General features: G+C 39.5%; 1 protein-coding gene across 1 annotated transcript in view; it reads left to right on the forward strand.

The window, feature by feature from the left end:
• Window positions 1-19,371, forward strand: part of dnah2 (dynein, axonemal, heavy chain 2) — a 163,408-nt gene that overhangs the window by 62,125 nt on the left and 81,912 nt on the right. The window contains exons 27-28 of the mRNA XM_016454789.1: window positions 1,801-1,957; window positions 5,987-6,069. Coding sequence (XP_016310275.1) covers window positions 1,801-1,957; window positions 5,987-6,069 — 240 coding nt within the window. The remainder of the gene's footprint in view (window positions 1-1,800; window positions 1,958-5,986; window positions 6,070-19,371) is intronic.

The raw sequence follows: 19,371 nt of genomic DNA on the forward strand, positions 1-19,371 counted from the left end.
GGTGACTGTCAGTTAATGTACATATGGCAGAAATGTATGGAAAAGGCAATTAAAGACGTAATAAAACAGACGATGAACACTATTAACAGCAATTATTATATGATGCAATCAAACTTATAGCAAAATGTGGTAGTTCTGTATGTTGTTTCAGCGTTGGCATCATCTGAGGTCCTCTGAGGTCCACACGAATCAGTGTCCTCAGCATAATGAAATGTCATTCTCACACTAATCCTTATCAAGAGTGGTTCCTGACAAAATGACACTGTCGTCTTTCCTGTTGTCTCTTGAGCGGACTATCTCTCTTTGTAACTTCTCTCTGTTCGGGATATTGCCCTCTATCTTGTGACCTGAGGTGTGCTGTAAAGTATGGCTGATAATCATCAGCGGCAGAGGTTTGCTGCCGATTGCTGTTCTAAGATCAGCTGTATAATCCCACACCTTGACAGCCAGCCCTCAATTACAGCTCGTCACCCCTCTCCTTTCTATCACGCAGAGCGTTTATGCACTCCGGCGCCATCCCTGCCAAGAGAAACGCGACGTTTTCCACTCTTCGTTTTTCTTCTGCCCTGTCATTCGCTCCCTAAGCCATCTGATTGGATCTGGCATTCCCAAAACAACAGCCCATCAGGCCCAATCAGGCGTGCTACAACAGCCCTGGTGGAGACGGCAGAGACAGGCCTCATGTTTCCCTGATGACAGCCGGCTAATCACACTGATGTAACCCTCTGAAAGATCCCTGTTAGCGTCTCCCGCTGGCCGGTGCAGCACATCAGGGAAGCAGATGAAAATAAACAGAGCTCCAGCCTCAGAAGTCCATGACCGACTGAACGGGAGACAAGAGGAGCGAAAGAAAAACAGGCACTCGTAGGAGAGATCGCGTCCCAGAATGCTCGGGCCCGATCTCAGAGGGGCCAGTCATTGGCAGGATGTTTTTTTGAAATAGCGGTGTTGTGTTTTGTTGTGGATCAGATGTACTGATGTACTCTGTGGATTTCTTTGAGAGAAGACAACAAGCTGTGCGTCATGGCTGCGGGATCTCTCAGGGGAGAATTCAATCCTTGCGCTGTTGTCGCCCGTCACACCTGTTTATTATGACAAAATCTGACCGTCAACATGACCAGTCTTTTGTAACAGAACAGCGCAGTGGACTGTTTTTCTTCAGCTCTTGAAATACTCCAAATAACACACATTCTCTGTAATTTTAGCTTAGGAATTTTGTTTCATACCTTTAATTAATGAATTACTTCTATAATTTCTCCTAATGGCCTACACAATAGCTCTGTTTCAAAACCTATTGGGTTTGTATAAGTGTGTGTATATATATAGACATATTGACATATATAAACATTGGATAAGATCATTTATTTTTAATTACAACTTTTTCTTACATATATAATACTGAAAAGTATTGCATATGTATTCCAATATATGTATTAGAATTTTTTTATGTATTTTTTAAAATACTTTTCCTCCATCATGTATTTATCTTTTATTTCAACGCAATGTATTCTGGCATTGCCTTTTCTATGAAGGTTACATGCGACTTTAAAATTTGGACAAATTTTAGTAGGCAGCATAATTAAGTTGCTTTCCTTTTGGAAAGCCTTCATCTCAGAAACTGCATCTATATTGTCTTAAAATGCTGGCCCGTAAGCAGCTCATTAGGTTTTGGAATAGATCAAATGGCTTTGATAAAAGGTTTTTCCACCCTATTTGAGCTCAGATTTATGTGTCAATGTCAAAGCGTCTTGGCCAGTCAGATTTTATCTTCAAATGATGGTGTGGATCTGTTTATTTTAGACATTGGGATCAAATAAGGCAAGAAGTGCAGCAAACATTTGACCCAACCAGTGCAGACTTCACTCTGGAGAAGATTGTGGCTTTGGGTCTGGACCACCATGCAGAGCGGATCAGTGACATATCAGGAGCGGCCAGCAAAGAGCTCTCAATAGAACAGGTATGATATCCCTCTTTAGAACTCTCTCTTTCTCATTTGGGTTCATTTATTTCCTTTTGTCACTTCAGACTTGAAAAGATTCTTCAGTGAAAGATTTTACAGAGAACAGTTTATAAGAAACATTCTTTTCTGAAACGAAAGTGCAACAAAGAACCCATTTTCTCATTGGTTTTGCCACTGTGTATGGTTTATTCGAAATTAACAATGTCCTTTTTATTAGTTGTTAGGTTCTTCAGATCGGCGTATTGGACTTGGTTTTTTAAAGCAAAAGATAAATCAAATTTTCCCTGATCCTTCGAAGGAGTATTTGAAAATGTACTGAAACTTTCACTTAAAACATTGTGGAAACCTGAAAACCAAATTAAGTGGACCTCATAGGGAAAAAATTTAATGATTAAAAAGCATATCATATGATTCAGATATTATGAGGCTGTAAAACCCTTTTCGATTATAACTGGAACCTTTATTTTTAAGAGTGTCTTCCTTATTCACTTTTGTTTCTATTTCTTTTTTCTCTGTGTAGGATTGTAAGTTCATCAAGGTTCAATTCTCTCTGCTCCTCTCGCAGTGCATAAGCTCCTCAGAGGTTCGGTATGTTAAAGAGAAAAGGAAAGTCACTGTCAGGAGGATTATGGTCAGAGGTCAGGTTTAGAAGGTCAAAGATGATATCCTCAGGGTGACATCCGGTAGTCAGACCGAACCCAGCAGAGAGCCCCAGTCTAAGAGTCTGGCAGCAGTGCAGATGTGGTTTTCATTAGTCAAACAGTTTGAATGTAAAGGCAGTGGTGTTCATGAGTACAAAGTTATCAGACTGTTCTAGGGTTATACTACAGTCAGATTTTTAATTACTTTAAAACTTAGGCCTGTTTCACACATTGCATTTGTGGCACTACAGGCACATTTTTTGGTTCCCATTTGGCGCCCACATTACAGCATTTCAGCACATGAGCAGCAATAAAAGTAGCACTTTAGTGCTAAGCTTTGTTTTGCTGCATGTCATTACTGGTTTCTGTCTCAGAGTAAAAAAATGAAAACGGTAAATTAAATATTCACATTGTGAAATAAGTGACAAATATACTTATTTATATGACAAATATCTTTACAGTTTTGAGTTTTAAAATCACATTAAGTGAATTAAAGTCACAATCACAAGATATCATAAGCCACAGTTAACTTTTTTACACTACTGCTCTGATGTTTGAGTTTTTTAAGAAGTTAATGCTTTTATTTAGCAAGAAAGCAATAAATTAAAACACTTTTTACAAAGTTATAACAAAAATTCTATTCTCTTAAATTTGTATTCATCAAAGAATCCTAAAAAAACCATATTTTCCACAAAATTATTAAGCATGCACATGTATAAATTACATTCTAACATATATTCAGAAATGAAAGTTATTTTAAATTGTAATATTTCACAATATTTAACACATTTTTAATATTTTACACATTTTGATCAAATAAATGCAGCCTTGATGATCATGAGACTTTTTTCAGAAGCATTTAAAAAAGCTTACCAGCATCTGAACTGTAGTGTATTTATTCGTTTTATTCTCTGATGCCTAAACAGGCTTTTATCAAACTCATCAGAAACAAATGTTGAACATGTACTGTAAACATTTTATTAAAACTATATTTTTTTGAAATATTGGCTTTTATGAAGCAACATAATACTGAGAGAAGAATAAGTCCCCCATTGCTTGAAAAACACCTCCATGTCAGCTAATGCAAATTCACAAAGAGCACTTTTTATTCAGTAAAGATTGACTGAATCCAGACGTTTTTAGCAGTTTATAGCTATGCTTTGGTTTCTGTGTAAACCATTTGGATATAAATGTCATTCCACCTCCTCATGTAAATTAGATTTCATGGCTACCAAGTTTGTAATAATTCTCAATGACCCACTTCCGATATCCATTATATTATTTGTTTTAATTTATGGCTGTTATTGGAAGAAATATGCAATGTAGTAAACCAGCAGTCACTTTATTTTCTGTATAGAGCTGCTACACAGCAGAAATGCCTTTAGTGTAAAAGCACAAGCTACGTGTTGCAGACACAGCATGTGTGAAACAGGCTTATGAGTCGACTGGTTTATAGTCCTATTTTAGACTTGAAAAGGAAAATTTCCTGGACGGTGTGAGTATGAGCACAGTGCTGCTGGAGGTGTCTGTCCCCAGGCTGCAGTCGCAGGTCATGTGTGGCAGCCACAGGGGAAATTAGCCTTGTGCTTAATTTCCTTCAGCGCAGCCTTTACTGCCCCTGCAGAGGAGAGCTGCCCTGTCCAGCTGTCAGACTGTGGGAGGCTGTACTCCTCCCCTCTCCCCTCTCTCCTACTTCCTCTCTTTCTTCTCGCTTTCGGCCCAGGGAGATTCCCAGATGTTCTGCTCTGTGCTCGCAGAGGTTACAACAACACAGCTTTGGTTCGAGAGCGGCAATGGGAGAGCAAACCCTCATAACCCCCAAAGCACAGAGCGGTTCACCTAGAAGTCACTCGCAGAGAGAGAAGAAGAGGAAGACAGAGTGTAAATGAGAAGCATCGTTGGCATGGTGCACAACTGGTGTTTCTGGAAAGACCCTTTCTCTGACGTATATTTTGGGGGAACTTTGCAGGGGCCACGATTAATGGTATTTCCCTGCCACTGGTCGCCTAACGTCCTCACAATATAGGGGGCTCCCTTTTTAGCTCTAAAGGTGTGGTCACGTATAATTTTTGGCCAAATTTTGCAGACAAAAATGGTTCATTGTCTATTGCTAATAGTATAGCAATGTATGATTTACAGCTCAGTTACTGAGCTGATTTACAGAAGTTACTTTTAAACCAAACAGCTTTATGTTGACTTTAATACAACAAAATCCTGCCTAAAAAGGCAGCTCACATTTTGAGAATAAAACTCAGCTTTTGAGAAACAACCAAATGTTTGAGCATTTAGGTAGGTAGGCTTCTGAATAGATTTTGAAACATTTTGCAATACCTTTATGATGCACGAAAGTGTTTTCTACGTAGGCAGCTGACTGTTTTTTTTTTAATTCAGCTATAGCTTGAATCTCTAAATGCACCTATGATGCCAAAAATGATTTGTAGGTGTGCAGCTCTCTAGGTTTTAAAACACAACCAGTGTTTAAATGTTTGAATGCACTTATGATGGCCAAAAATGTTGTCTAGTTAGACAGTGCACTATATTTGAAACATAGCAAATGTTCAGACGTGTCTGTGATTCCGATAAACATGACCCTGGACCACGAAACCAGTCTTAAGTCGCTGGGGTATATTTGTAGCAATACCCAACAATACACTGTATGGGTCAAAATTTTTATTTTTCTTTTATGCCAAAAATCATTAGGATATTAAGTAAAGATCATGTTCCATGAAGATATTTTGTAGATTTCCTACCATAAATATATCAAAACTTAATTTTTGATTAGTAATACGCATTGCGAAGAACTTCATTTGGACAACTTTAAAGGCGATTTTCTCAATATTTAGATTTTTTTGCACCCTCAGATTTCAGATTTTCAAATATTTGTTTCTCAGCCAAATATTGCCCTATCCTAACAAAACCATACATCAATGGAAAGCTTAATTAGCTTTCAGATGATGTATAAATCTCAATTTAAAAAAATATGACTGGTTTTGTGGTACAGGGTCACAAATGTTGTCTAGGTGAGCAGCTCGCTGGGATTTAAAAGACAGCCAGTGTTTAAATGTTTGAATGATGTCCAAAAATGCTGTCTAGGTAGGCTGCTTGCTAGGTTTTAAAATATATACATGAGATTGACATTTCATCTCATCATTGGCACATGTCTGGCGTTTCTAGAAAGACTCCATCTATGACGTTTATTGTGGGGGGAACTTTGCAGGGGCCCCAATCAATGTTCTTTCCCTGTCACTAGCTGTCTAACATCCCCACGAGACCGATGGCTGCCCTTCCAGCTCTAATACAATGTGGCGTTCAGTGCTGAGGTGGAATGTGTCTGGAAAGATTAGTGCTAACATTAAAAAGCCTAATGCTGACCTCTGATTTACAGACACTGGAAGGCATCACGAAGACATGGGAGGAAACGTCCCTGGACATCACACCCTACAAAGACAAAGGTCAACACAAACTGAGGTGAGGAGCCAGAGGTTCCAGAAGGTCAAACGTCAAAAGCTTGCAGAGGTGCTCAATAAGCAGAATATTAAAAAGATGATAATGATGATTCAGCTTCCTCAGGTGGCAGAGATTGTCTGTAAGTCCCTGGCCTGAGGGCCTATTCACACAGCAGTTGATGCAACTAAACAAGAAAGTATTTTATTTTATTTTCGCAATAGGTATCATTTGCAGCATAATTCCCTTCATAAAAAGAAAACAAGAACAAAGTTAACAAAAAAAAAATTCATAGTGAATGTCTGAAACACTTTGTCTTCCCTAGTAGCTTGCAACAGCCTACAGCTTCCACCAGCAGATTTTCCATTCTAATTGGGGAGTTGTCCTAATTGACTTTGCCTAATTGATATATTGGATTTTTTTTTACTGAGACATAATTGTACCATAACTTTCATGCTTGTCCAGTCGAGGGGTAATTGCTGAATTGTTTTTTTTTTTTGTGGCAGACTCCCTGTCCACCTAGGGACTGTTAGTGGCTTCATCCATGCTGTTACAGCACCGTAATGTAAATATATTAGTGCCAAAAACAAGCCAAAGCCTAAAAAACACCATTCCTTAACATGATGGAGTGCCCTGCTGCAGGGGAGAACCACCACGCGTGAGGAGCCAGTAACTCCACATTATCATATTACTCTGTATGGCACAGAAAGAACGAGCAAATGAGACAAAACACTGGCTGTGTTTTAAAACCTAGTGAACCTCCTACTGCCTACTGGACAGAAATTTGGGCATTACAGGCATATTTAAATGCTCTTATCGGATTTAATGTGCCTATGATGTGGAAAAATGCTGTTTAGATAAGCAGCTCACTAGGTTTTGAAAGACAGCCAGTGTTTGAATGGACTAATAATAAAGAACATAAACTGACTGTCTATGAACGAATAAATACTAGCGGGAAAAGCCATTCTAGTGTTTAGATGAGCTCAAATGATGCTGTTGCTCTTTTGGGTTTGATTGAGACCGTTCGGGAGTTTCACAAAGTGTTCAGTGCTTACAATTATACAAACGAGCTGTGAGCAGATAAGAACTGGAGAGGATGCTTTGTGCATATGGCAGCTGCACAAAAGCTCTAATCTAATAGAATCATTTGTACAAGCAGCCTCCTTCCCAATGGCTGAAAGTTTAATTAGTTATGAAAAAAAAAGCCGATTAAAATATTTCAACCCAGTTAACGCACTGGCCCCGCCCCCAGACCTGTATGTCATCTTACATTTCAAACAGTTGACCCAGTTGACAAATATGGTGCAGGGCAACAACTCCATAAATGCAGTTATGCCCTAAAATTCAAGATATTGGTGCAAAAATGCTCCTGTATGAGTTTTTGTCTCATATGATGAGTAATATCACAAGAGCAGCGAGAGGATATCACATGAGTGCTGTTTGTCCCGAATATAACGAGTGCAAATGTCATTTTATACAACAGTTCAGTAAATAAGAAGTTAATATTGTGTTATATTTTTAACACAATATTGTCTGTTTTTGCTCAGTTTTGGCAACAAAAATATTAACTATAAAGCCACAGCAGAACTGTTGTGCGTCTCCGAGCAACACAGCGGTGTTTAGTTTCTGAATGAATCCGCGTTTTGAACAAGTGTGCCGCACAACAAGTCTTCAAAAGTGAAGCCAGAACATTTCGATCGCCCCCAGGCGGCTGGTCCCAGTATAGGCCATAAACCCCTCCCTCTCCATGTAATTTAATGGTACGTGAGACAAACTAAATAATTAAATTACACTTCAAATAAATTTTTTCCCAAAGATGGTTTTTGTCATTTTGTGTAGTTTTTATCACGCTGATGTAAGTTCAAGTGTTCGTTTTTTAAGCAAGTTTAGTTTTAGTTATGTGATGCTATAAAATCGGGAGTGTGACATCATGATTGACAGCTGAGATTGACAGCTTCTCTGAGCAAACTGAGGCACCAGCGGACTTTTTTGGGATCTTCAGAGGAGATTGGAGTTGTATTTACCATATTTTAACATAAGCCTCTTGTACGACAATCAGCAAACAAAAATGGGAGCAGTCATGCTAATTAAAAAAGGGTCAGGGGCGTGCTCGAGATCGACTCTGCGCAGCTCCACTTCGCTCACTACTGCGCAGACTCTGGTCCCAAATCAGCACAATATGGCCGCACCCTTTTGGGACGTTGGCGGCTTCACTTTTCTTCAATGGAAGAGAGTGAAGGAGGGTCGTCCATCTTTTTTTACAGTCTATGGTTTTGAACAAATCGGGTGAATCAATGATTCAAAGGTCCATTCATAAAGAGAGCCATTTACTGAATTCCTATATGAGTCAGCCGTTTGAATGAATTGAATGAATGAATGAATGAATGACTTATAAAGACATTTACCCCACCTGCTGGCAGTTTTAGTTTCTTATTTAGAGTATTATTTCATTTAAAAAAGGGGGGGGGAACTTTAAAGTTATAGTCCACCCAAAAAATTTAAATTGTAATCATTTACTCAAACCTGAATGACTAACTTTCTTTTGTGGAAGATAAAAGAAGATATTTTGAAGACTGTTGGTAACAAAGCTGTTTTGGTTACCAATGACTTCCATTGGATGAATGAAAAAAAAACTGAGATGTTTCTCAAATTATCTTCCTTTATGTTCCATAGTTTATTTTAGGCCGTTGTAGCCTAAACGTTTATGTGTAATAAATTTTATGTTGAATCAAATGTAATATTTCTTTCTAAAGCTACTATTTGTAATGTCTTCTTAATACTTTCTCGTTTAACACAAAAATAGCTTTAAATAATCTTTTGAGGGTGTTTTCAAAGCGAAATGTCATTTGTGATTAATTCGATAATCAACACGTAATTAATTAGATTAAAAATTAATCGACTGACAGCCCTAGTCACCCGGGCTTTTGTGTCCTTCGCCCTGGACATCCACTGTAGTGGCGCATGGTCGGTGACGAGGGTGAACCGGCGGCCCCAAAGGTAGTACTTCAACTCCAGGACTGCCCACTTTATGGCCAGGGCCTCTTTCTCCAGCGTCGCGTACCTGGTTTCCGCGGAGGAGAGTTTCCGGCTGATATAGACCACGGGGTGTTCCTCTCCATCCCAGAGCTGGGAGAAGACTGCCCCTAAGCCGGTGCCGGAGGCGTCGGTATGTAGGGTGAAGGGGCAGTCGAAGTCTGGGGCATGCAGGACCGGGGAGGACGTCAAGGCCGTCTTGAGGGCCTGGAAGGCGGCTTCTATCTCGGGAGTCCAGTCTATCCTCTCCGGCTGCCCCTTTCTGGTAAGGTCTGACAGGGAGAAGGCTATAGAGGAGAAGTTAGGAATGAAACATTGGTAGTAGCCCGCCAACCCCAAAAATGCCCGTACCTGCATCTTGTTGATGGGACGTGGGAACTTCTTTACCGCCTCGACCTTCTTTTCCTGTGGCATGATGAGCCCTCTTCCAATTTTGTACCCGAGGTACTTTGCTTCGGTGAGGCCGAGGTGGCACTTCTTGGGGTTGGCAGTCAGGCCAGCCCGCCGGAGCTCTGTCAACACCCTCCGTAGACGCTCCAGGTGAGTCTCCCAGCCCTCCGAGTGTATGACGACATCATCTAGGTAAGCCGCGGCGTAGGCTTGGTGGGGCCGGAGCAAGATGTCCATCAACCGCTGGAACGTGGCTGGTGCCCCGTGTAGGCCGAAGGGTAGCACCCGGTAATGCCAGTGGCCATTGGGAGTCGGGGAACCCACTTCTTGAGCAAGTTAACGTGATAGATTTGCTCCGTTCGTCGGCGGCCGGGTTGCCGCACACGGTATGTCACCGGTCCCATTCGTTCCACTACTGTGTAGGGTCCCTGCCAGGTCGCTAGGAACTTAGACGCAGCTGTCGGGACCAGTACCACCACACGATCGCCAAGCTGGAACTCCCGGGCTTGGGCGGGTCGGTCGGGGACCCGGCGAGAAGCCACAGGTGAGCCAATCGGGCCAGTTGCGCAGCTTGCGCTCTCACCGTCTGCTGTTCATCATAGGTCCATTGGTAGAATTGTTGCGCGACCCCCATGGGAGACAGGCCCACCCTGGCTAGAATTTCGGCTTTTTAGCATTCTCATATCGCCTAAAAAGTCTGTGTAGGAAGCAGCTCGGTTGGAAACGTGACTGTGTATATTTAGTAATGCACTAATACGCAGAGTCATAAAGACTGCAGCTCTCTGTGCTATAAGCTGTCATATGCATCAGTGTCTCACACCCACCTGTGAGAGAGAGAGACAGAGAGCGAGAATCACAGGGGGTGGTGTCTTGCTGACAGGTAGGCATAGAGAGAAAAAAGCGAGTGAACGGATATATAGAGAAAGAGGGGGAAGATTCTTATGGCATATTTCTAGAAGCTTAGATCCTGCAGAACAGAGAAAGGACGTGGTCTCTCTCTCTCTCCCTCCCCTCTTTAGCTGGTATTGTTCGTCCCCGTCAGTGCTGCAACAAAAGGTGGACATATGCTTTATCTTTAGTTCTCCCTCTCTCACTCATCTTTGATCACTCTATTTCTTCCTCTGTTTTTTTGTCGGTGGGGTGTATGCCATATCAACAAATACTGTGTGTTTAGTATTCAGCGGTGGGGTTGTATACAGGGGACAGAATCAATTCCAAATTACTTAGGCTCTCAATAACGGACAGCCCCATCCGCAAGGAGAAAAGATGATTAATGATGATAGTATTCATGATAGAAGCTGAAGTGTTCGCACACAGATGGAGCTGTGTGTGCGTTAATGGTCCTGCAGTGAAGAGGCTTTCTGTTTTCTGCCGTGTACTTATAATTGAGCGTTTCCACACATTTAGCAGGACGGAGTGCAAATCACCTGTAATTACCACCTACAGCCCTGCATTGTACGTGCCACACACACACCCATTGTATAAACCCGGCGCATATAAGCATCTCTTTGCCTGCTCTGCAGTTGCACGAGTGACAGTTCTGCAGAATATGTGGTAAAACCGTCCTGCACCGAAGGTTCGACTGACCGATGTACTCTCCCAGCAGTCGTAACTGGTCTTTAATGATGCGGGACAAAACGTGTATGCAAACACTTTTAGCATATGCTAGTTTCTGTAATTAAATTAGACACATACACTTTCCTTACCAACACTGTATTTTATTTACAGCTTGCTACAGTGCACATTTTTGTCCTGACACGCATATGCTGCTGTTTGGACACACACACACAGCTGCAGATGAACGTCCCAGCCTAGTTTTGCTGATGACTAGCTATTTTGAGAGGTCATGTCCTCCTCTATGTGTTTTTCTGTTAGTACACTGTTTGTTAGTGTGTGTGCGAATTTGTGCGATTTAGTACCTATAGGCTGTTCAGAATGTAGTGAGATGCCTACATAGACAGCATTTTTAGACATTAGTTGCTTCAATTTGAACATCAGTATGCATTTAAGAAACAGCCTAGGTTGGCACTTTACTTGGTAAGCAGACTGATTTTACTCTGTAGGCATAGAGCAGAGCTTCACATTCTAACTCACACATGGTCACTTTCTCTAAATGATCAGCATTCATTGCTTTATAATGGCTTTAGGGCTATAACTGTGACTCATTGGGCCAGGGTAGTACAACACTGCCACCTAGTGTGTGTGCATATGTGTGAGTTTATATGTGCTTATGTGTTCGTATACACGTGTATGATGTGTGCATGTGTGTGAGATAAAGGAAGCAGGAATGCCCTGACCATCTGCTGCACATTAGAAAGAGACCCTCAGCCCAATTCAATTAACATCCACAAGCCCCCTGATTGGGCTCAGAGAAAAAGAGAGAGATGGGAAGAGAGATAAAGGCATTGCAGGAGTTACTACCCTGCAGTAAATATGAGTTTCAGTATTCTCTGATGAACTCTCCGCATGACAGCGGGGCGAATGGAAAAGTCATTGATCAAACACACACGGACACACACCCAAACTGTAGACTCATTCAAAGAGGTTATGGAATTGTGTTTGCTATGAAACGGAGGGAGAGATAAAGAAATACTCTTGAAGTCTTGTTTAAAAAAAAAAAAGCATTTAATAATGGAGATACGGAAGGAGTGTTTAGTTGGTAATTCTCTTTATTTATCCTTCTTGCTTGTTTTTCTTTTAGTGAAGTCATCTAAATCTGACAGTATTCAAAAGGATGTCCCCTTTTTAATTTTTGGTTGTTTTGTTTTGTGTTTTGTTTTGTATATAACATTTTTACCTTTTTTAAAGCAGTTACAAGCATTTTGAAACTTTGGATTAGTCTGTAGTAATTATAATTAAAGTATTTATAATCAGAAAAGAGTCAGAAATGAACCATGGCTTGGAGGAAAAATGTCACTGGAAGTGGAAAAAATGTCCTAGATATGTAAATGTTAATAGCATACTAGTGAATTTATCTGGGTTTAGTGTCTCTGCAGACACTGTAGTGGCTGTAATTGTCAAATATCTGCATTTACTGTCTCAGAGGCAACTACTGGTGAATGTGTAGCTAAAATTAAGTTGGTTTCAATATAAAAAATATATATAATCAGCTTTTTGACATTCTAACAGAGTTTTTATTTTATTGATATTTTGTGCAATATTTGTAGCTGCTTTTGTATTGTATGGTGATGTTGATTTTACAGATAACAGCCATAATTGTGCAGAGAATTTACTGCAGTTGATTCAGTTCAAGTAACTGTCATAAATGGGCAACGTATCTGTTTTTTATGATGTTAAAAAATTGTCATTATAAAAGTGAAAATCAATTCCAGGTGGCAAATATTGCTGCTTAAAAAGATTTTTAAAAATGACACGGTCCCTTATTTTGATAGCTGTATGTGTGTATGTGATAATGCTGTGGCAGTAGTAATGAAGTCAGGGATTTTCAGTCCTCTCTCTCACCTGCTGCTCCTCTGCGAAAAGCCTGCAGTGAAGACACACAGTTAGATGCTGTGATGAGAGTGATGAATATGACAGATCAAGAGCTGCTGTGCTGTGTGTGTATATATGAGAGAGACCGAGAGAATGAATCCTCTCATCACTGCACCTTTCCCTCTGCTAATGTTCATGTGTGTGCGAGGCACAGGCAGGGAGAAAGAAAGAGTTGAGAGCACAGGAGATTGAGCAGGTCTCCGGTGATTGGTCTGAATCAGAGGCCTGCGGCAGGCAGGTGGAATGTGTGATCACTTATAGCAGAGGTGATAATTTTCAGCCTTTCTGAGTGTGTGAGAGAGACGCCGCCTCTCATAGCAGCCATGCTGTATGCTTCCATCCACATTTAACAATATCTTTGTTTTTTTTCCATAACAACAGATGTCTGTCAGAACAATATTATTAAAATGATAGCAACAGTAGAAAATAATAGACAAAACACTAATATATAAAAGAAAAGAACATTTGAGTAAAAAAATATACATATACTAATGTCCACACTATTGTTCAAACGTTCGGGGTTGGTAAGAGATCAGAAAACATTCAAATATCAAGAAACATTTCTTATTGTTAGTGTTGAAAACAGTTGTGCTGCTTAATAATTTTGGAGAAACCATGATATATTTTTTCAGGATACTTTGATTAATAGAAAGTTTAAAAGATCAGCATTTATTTGAAAAAGAAACCTTTTGTTAAATGTCTTTATTGTCACTTTTGATCAATTTAATGTGCCTTTGCTGAATAAAAGTATAAAACGATTTCAATTGAACACCTGTTGAAGAGTGTTGAACCACAACCAAACAATGGCCAGTTTTAGTCATTTTATACATTGATCAGTAATGTTGGGATTAAAGTTATGTAATATTTCTGGAGTTATATGCATCCTGATAATCCACTTATACTGTAATAGCTTAAAGCTCATATTAACTGTCTGGGTTTGAGGATTTAAGCAGGTTCTCTGCCATTCATCTTCAGATATATCCTGTTATATTCTGATATATGTTTTTAATGCTTTCTTTGATGATCATAATCCAAAACTTTGTCAGCAGAGGAGCTCTTCATGGGTCAGTCATTCATATACTATAACATGCAGAAAACGTACTAACATGATTTCTTCTTTCTCAACCATCATCATTCGTGTTTATTGTGCTATATTTTTATGGTGGCTTCGGGCCAAAACACCAAGTGCTCATAAGTGCACTTAAACTTTATTAAAGCTGTGTTATGATTCAAAGGGTTCTTACCTCATGTTCTCTACACATGGAGCAGAGGATATATTATATTATATTAATATAACATTATGTGAATATTATATTATACCAACATTATATTATATTATATTAATATGATATATATATATCATATTATATTATGAAACATTTTAACAGAACATACTGTAATTGTTGGCAGCGATAGCCTAGTGGGCAGTGCACCGACATACATCGCCGTTGCGTTATGGGTGTCCCGAGTTCGAATCGCAGCTTGAAGACCTTTCCCGATCCTGCCCCCCTCTTTCTCTCCCACTTCGCTTCCTGTCTGCTCTACATTGTCCTATTGTAATAAAGAGAAAAAAAAAACACCAAAAATAAATCTTTGGAAAAAAAAAAACATACAAGAACCTACTGTAATCTACAATACATTAATACTCAAAAGTTTGGGGTCAACAATACATTTTTTTTTTTGTGAAGAAATTAATACTTTTATTTAGCAAGGTTGCATTAAATTGATCAAATGTGGCAGTAAAGACATTTAAAGTGTTACAAAAGGTAACTGTTTAAATAAATGCTGTTCTTTTGAACTTTCTATTAATCAAAACAATCCTTAAAAATTGCTACAACTGTTCAACATCAATAATAATAAGAAAAGTTTCAGCATATTAGAATGATTTCTGAAGAATCATGTGACACTGAAGACTGGAGTAATGGCTGCTGAAAATTTAGCTTTACCATAACAGGTATTAAATGTTAAAATATAGTAAAATAGAAAACATTTATTTCAATATAATTTCAATATAATATTTCACAGTATTTACTGTATTTTTAATCAGATTATTTCAGTCATTTGCAAACATTTTTACTGACCCCAAACTAGTGTAATTTAAATTAAAAAAAAAAAAATTTAAAAATATTTAATCTAATTTAAAATATACCAAATGTTTTTACATAAAGTTTAAACTACTGTGCATGAGGGAATGTGCTCTGACCTGTTGATCTCATTCCTAAAAATGTTCATTATGTGCAACTGTGAATTCAACTAATATCAGCCATTACAGACAACGTGGCTCACCTCAACCATAAATGCTCTTGGACTTCACTTGTGTGTGTGTGTGTGTGTGTGTGTGTAAAGTGTTTTTCCTCAGGCTCTGGTTCAGTGATGTGTGTCGAATGCTATATGTGTCTGTCATGTTGCCTGGACTCGAAAACAGACAGATTATTCCTCTGAGTGTGTGGCGGTAGGTGCCGCAGGCGAGAGATTGTGCCTCGTTTCATGCTGTCACTCTGGAGGTCAGGTGGCCCACGACTGTCACTCACCTCCTCTTATTCTCTCCTCCTCTCTGGAACTCTCTTTGCCTTTTTTCTTTCTCTCTTTCCTCAGTAATGCACTACAAATAAAACTCATTCTTTCCCATCAGCCCTGTGCTCTCTCTCAGCCTTTTTCCTCCCTCTAAGAGAAAGAAAGATTGTTTTTTGAGGTATTTACACTCATCCTTTTCTCTTTTTTTCTCTTTTTTATCCCCTTGTGTCCTTCGCAAACTAACACTGCTGTCCTGGATGTGCAAAGTGTGTGTGTGCAGTGCTTCTCCATTGCTCATATGCACACACTCTGCATGCAGGGGCATCAGTTAGAGCTCGGGGAGATGGAGAGGCAGAGACAAACAGAGATGAATGACACACAAACACACACACACACACACCTGCGGCTTCAATCTGAGAAATCAAGAGATGTGTGACGTGTTTTGTGCCTGTAAGAGTGTAAAACTCACCGTGTGTCTTTCCTGTGGGTTTGTGTGCTTGTGTTAATGTATTAGAGTGTGTGTTTGTGCATGTGCATGCGGACATCAGGTGCCGGCAGTCACCGTTCATCCCCGCAGTGAGGCTATAGCTCCGCCGTTGGCATGGAGACGGCTGCGGCAGTGCGTGAGGCTGCTGCCATGGCAACGCAGTATGCCAAGGAGGGGGGCCGAGAGCCACTGCTGTTCACTTTGTCCTCTCTTTTGTTTGCTTCGTACATCTAGCTGTGTGTGCGTGGGCTAGAAGGGGATGTGTGATAGTTTGTCCAAATTATTAACAGGCTGAACCTTGAGCTCTTTATACTACCATCCTTTATTTCAATTGTATTGTGACTGTGCCTTTTATGAATAAGCTTTGGGTTCATGTTCAGGTTTGGCTGTACTTATGAGGGTAAATGTATTCACAAATATAGTAAAACAGATGTTTGAAGCAGTCTTCGTTATTTAAAATGACGGGCTAACTGTTCTTTCTTTGGCTGCACTGATGAGTACAGAACACTATTTAGAGTCCCAGCCTCAGAGGAGACAAGAGAGCAGTGGATTTATTGATTTATACATGTAGCCTATATTACACTGCTGCCACACAGATCTAATATAAACATGCGATTTCTTTCCCAGCTGTTTACCTTCACAGACATAACCCACTGTTTTTGTATCTCATGTGTGTTTTAACTTTTGTGTATTGGACAGTTTAAGCACAATAAGACATGAAATAGAACTTAGTTTAGTACTCACATGCCGTGTGACAGCCACTTTCTGTGCGCGTGCTTCAGATGTGTGTGCTCAGGAAACCGTATATATCAGAAGTTTAAACTGATATGGTTTAAAAAGCATGATTTCAGCATGATAGACATAATCAAAACCAAACGGATGTTTTTAGGAGAGTATCAGAGGTATGAGATGTAAAGGCACAGCACTATTCTGGAAAAGCTGCAGCTCATTTGCATTTAAAGAGACATGCACAAAAACAGCGTGTTTCTGCTTCCACTCAAAATAGCCATTTTCAAAATGATATAATAAATGATCTGTGGAGTATTTTGAGCTGAAACTTCACTTTGTGGATGATTGTTATGTTGCTGTGGTGTTCTGGGTTGTTGCTGAGTAAAGACTCAAATAAAAAATACACCATTGCATTGTCATTCTCCTGTCTCTTCTCATTCATATGACACACAAAGGCATTTCCATTTTTTAGCTTTGTTCTTGCACATTTCACAAAACTTTCAAAGTAAAATGTCCAGTGACTGGGTTTAAAATGCATTTAGTTTTATTCAAAAGATGAATGTGAATCAGGGAATGTCTTGTTGTATGTGTCACAGCAGTTTCCCTTGCACCCAAGTGCTTCAGATCGCAAGTGCAATGCTGTACAGGGTGGGCTACCGAGCAAGTTTACATCAGAAAGCTCCCCCCGTGATGCGGTATTACCGCCCCTTAATCTGCAAGTTGCCACCCATGGTGCCGCCATTGTATTTACGCAAGTGTCATGTCAAACGAGGAAATCATGCTAACTGTTCTGTCTTTGGCTGCACTGACGAGCACAGAACACTGTTTAGAGTCCCAGCCTCAGAGGAGACAAGAGAGCAGCTAATTTATTTATTTATTTACTGTATATTATGCTGTTGCCACACAGATCTAATATAAACATGCGATTTCTTTCCCAGCTGTTTACCTTCACAGACATAACCGACTGTTTTCATGCATGTCTCTTAAAATGCGAATGAGCTGCTGCTCCCTGCCCCCTTTTCCAGAATAGGGCTGTGCCTTTACAGCTGGTACCTCAGATTAGGGATGCTCATTTTAACCGGTTAACCGTAAACCGACCGTAAGAATTTTGACCGATTAATACAATCAGTTAACTCAACGGTTTAAAAAGTAATTTATTTATTTTTTTTCCAGTAATTTATCAAAATATTTTAAAAGGTTTGCTGCATGGTTAAAATATGCTACGCGTATAAAATGTTTTTGTTTTTTTTAGAGAAAAAAACATAAGTCGCGTATAAGTCGCATTTTATTATTTCATTCAGAAATAGGCCTAATGCCGACGCGAAATGTTTACAAACATTGTTTATAATAAACACTGTAAACATAGCTAGGCTATTTTTGTTCTCCTCTCTCAACAACAAATCATTTCAATTTAACAGTAGCCTATTTAGAAAAGAACAAGAATTAAAAATATAAGAAGCCATAAACGACAAGCCAAAACAAATTAATTTGGGCTAAAACAAAACTGAAACCAACGTTGGGTCTCTCATTTGACACAAAATCAAATGTTTCCATATTCGCGATGTATTTGAATGCCAAAATATTATTTATTATGTACTTCACTCGCGTTCCAATATCCACATAAAACAAAATGTTTTACATAACATCACGGCAGTACGGTGATAACGCTTTAAACTGATCAGTGTGTTTTTTCCATACGTTTGACTGACTGCATTTTATTATGATAATGAACAGGCTGCATTGTCAAGGTAGCAATGCTTAACTGTGTGCGCGCATGCGGCACCAGCGCAATCACTTTAATTTTTTTTCCCTTCTAACAGTGGAAGCAGCTACTCCTTTTAGTCATAAAGATAATCGGAATTGTAAAAGGTTTGCTTTTATTTGTGTACATTCACAATAAAAACAAATCTTTGTGCTTTTGTAAAATAGGCCTAAAAAAATAGGATGCTGCTTTCTGCTGTCAGTTTCCTTTCGCACAGCACAAAAATGAACCAAAACTCTGCATACTAGGCTACTTGTTGCACAGTTTTTCTTTCATTTTCTTAATTTATTATTTAAAGATGGTATAACTACTTCTAAAAAAAAATTTGATCATTTTCATACTTTTTTGGGGGAGATTTTTCACCTTGTTACACTTGTGGTGTTCCTGGGCAAAAATGACCCGGCTTCAAAAAAATGCCCATAAATCACTCATTACGCCACACTATCATCAAATATTGGACTCAATGTCTCCGTCAAATTCCCTTCTCTCATTTAGGACCGGTCCTGCACCCACATTTGCCTCCAATCAATCGCAGGCCCCATCCATCTGAGAGTAGGCACCCCACCCTTTGAGCGAAAAAAGCACCACCCATGAACAATATTAAATAAAAACTGATGAAAATCTGCACTGTCCATCACACCAGTGTACTTCAATGTCCAACCAGGGAGCCTGCCCCTAAATGCTTCCATTTTGTACAAAATGGCACAAAGTCACACCCGTGCTGCTCCCAGTCAAAAATGTCCAGCCACTCAAAGTGAATGGGAAAGAATGAAAGTAATAGAAACTATTAGTGTTCAGGAGCATGTTGATCTTGTGTTGAGAAAATTAATCCCTGCAAAAAATTTTTTAGTATTTTTAACGGGTCACAGACACTTATCCTTTCTAATTTAATTCAATTCTAATTTAAAGGGGACATATG

Source organism: Sinocyclocheilus anshuiensis, unplaced genomic scaffold, assembly GCF_001515605.1.
Source record: "Sinocyclocheilus anshuiensis isolate Anshui unplaced genomic scaffold, SAMN03320099.WGS_v1.1 scaffold99, whole genome shotgun sequence".
Classification (NCBI taxonomy): Eukaryota; Metazoa; Chordata; class Actinopteri; order Cypriniformes; family Cyprinidae; genus Sinocyclocheilus; species Sinocyclocheilus anshuiensis.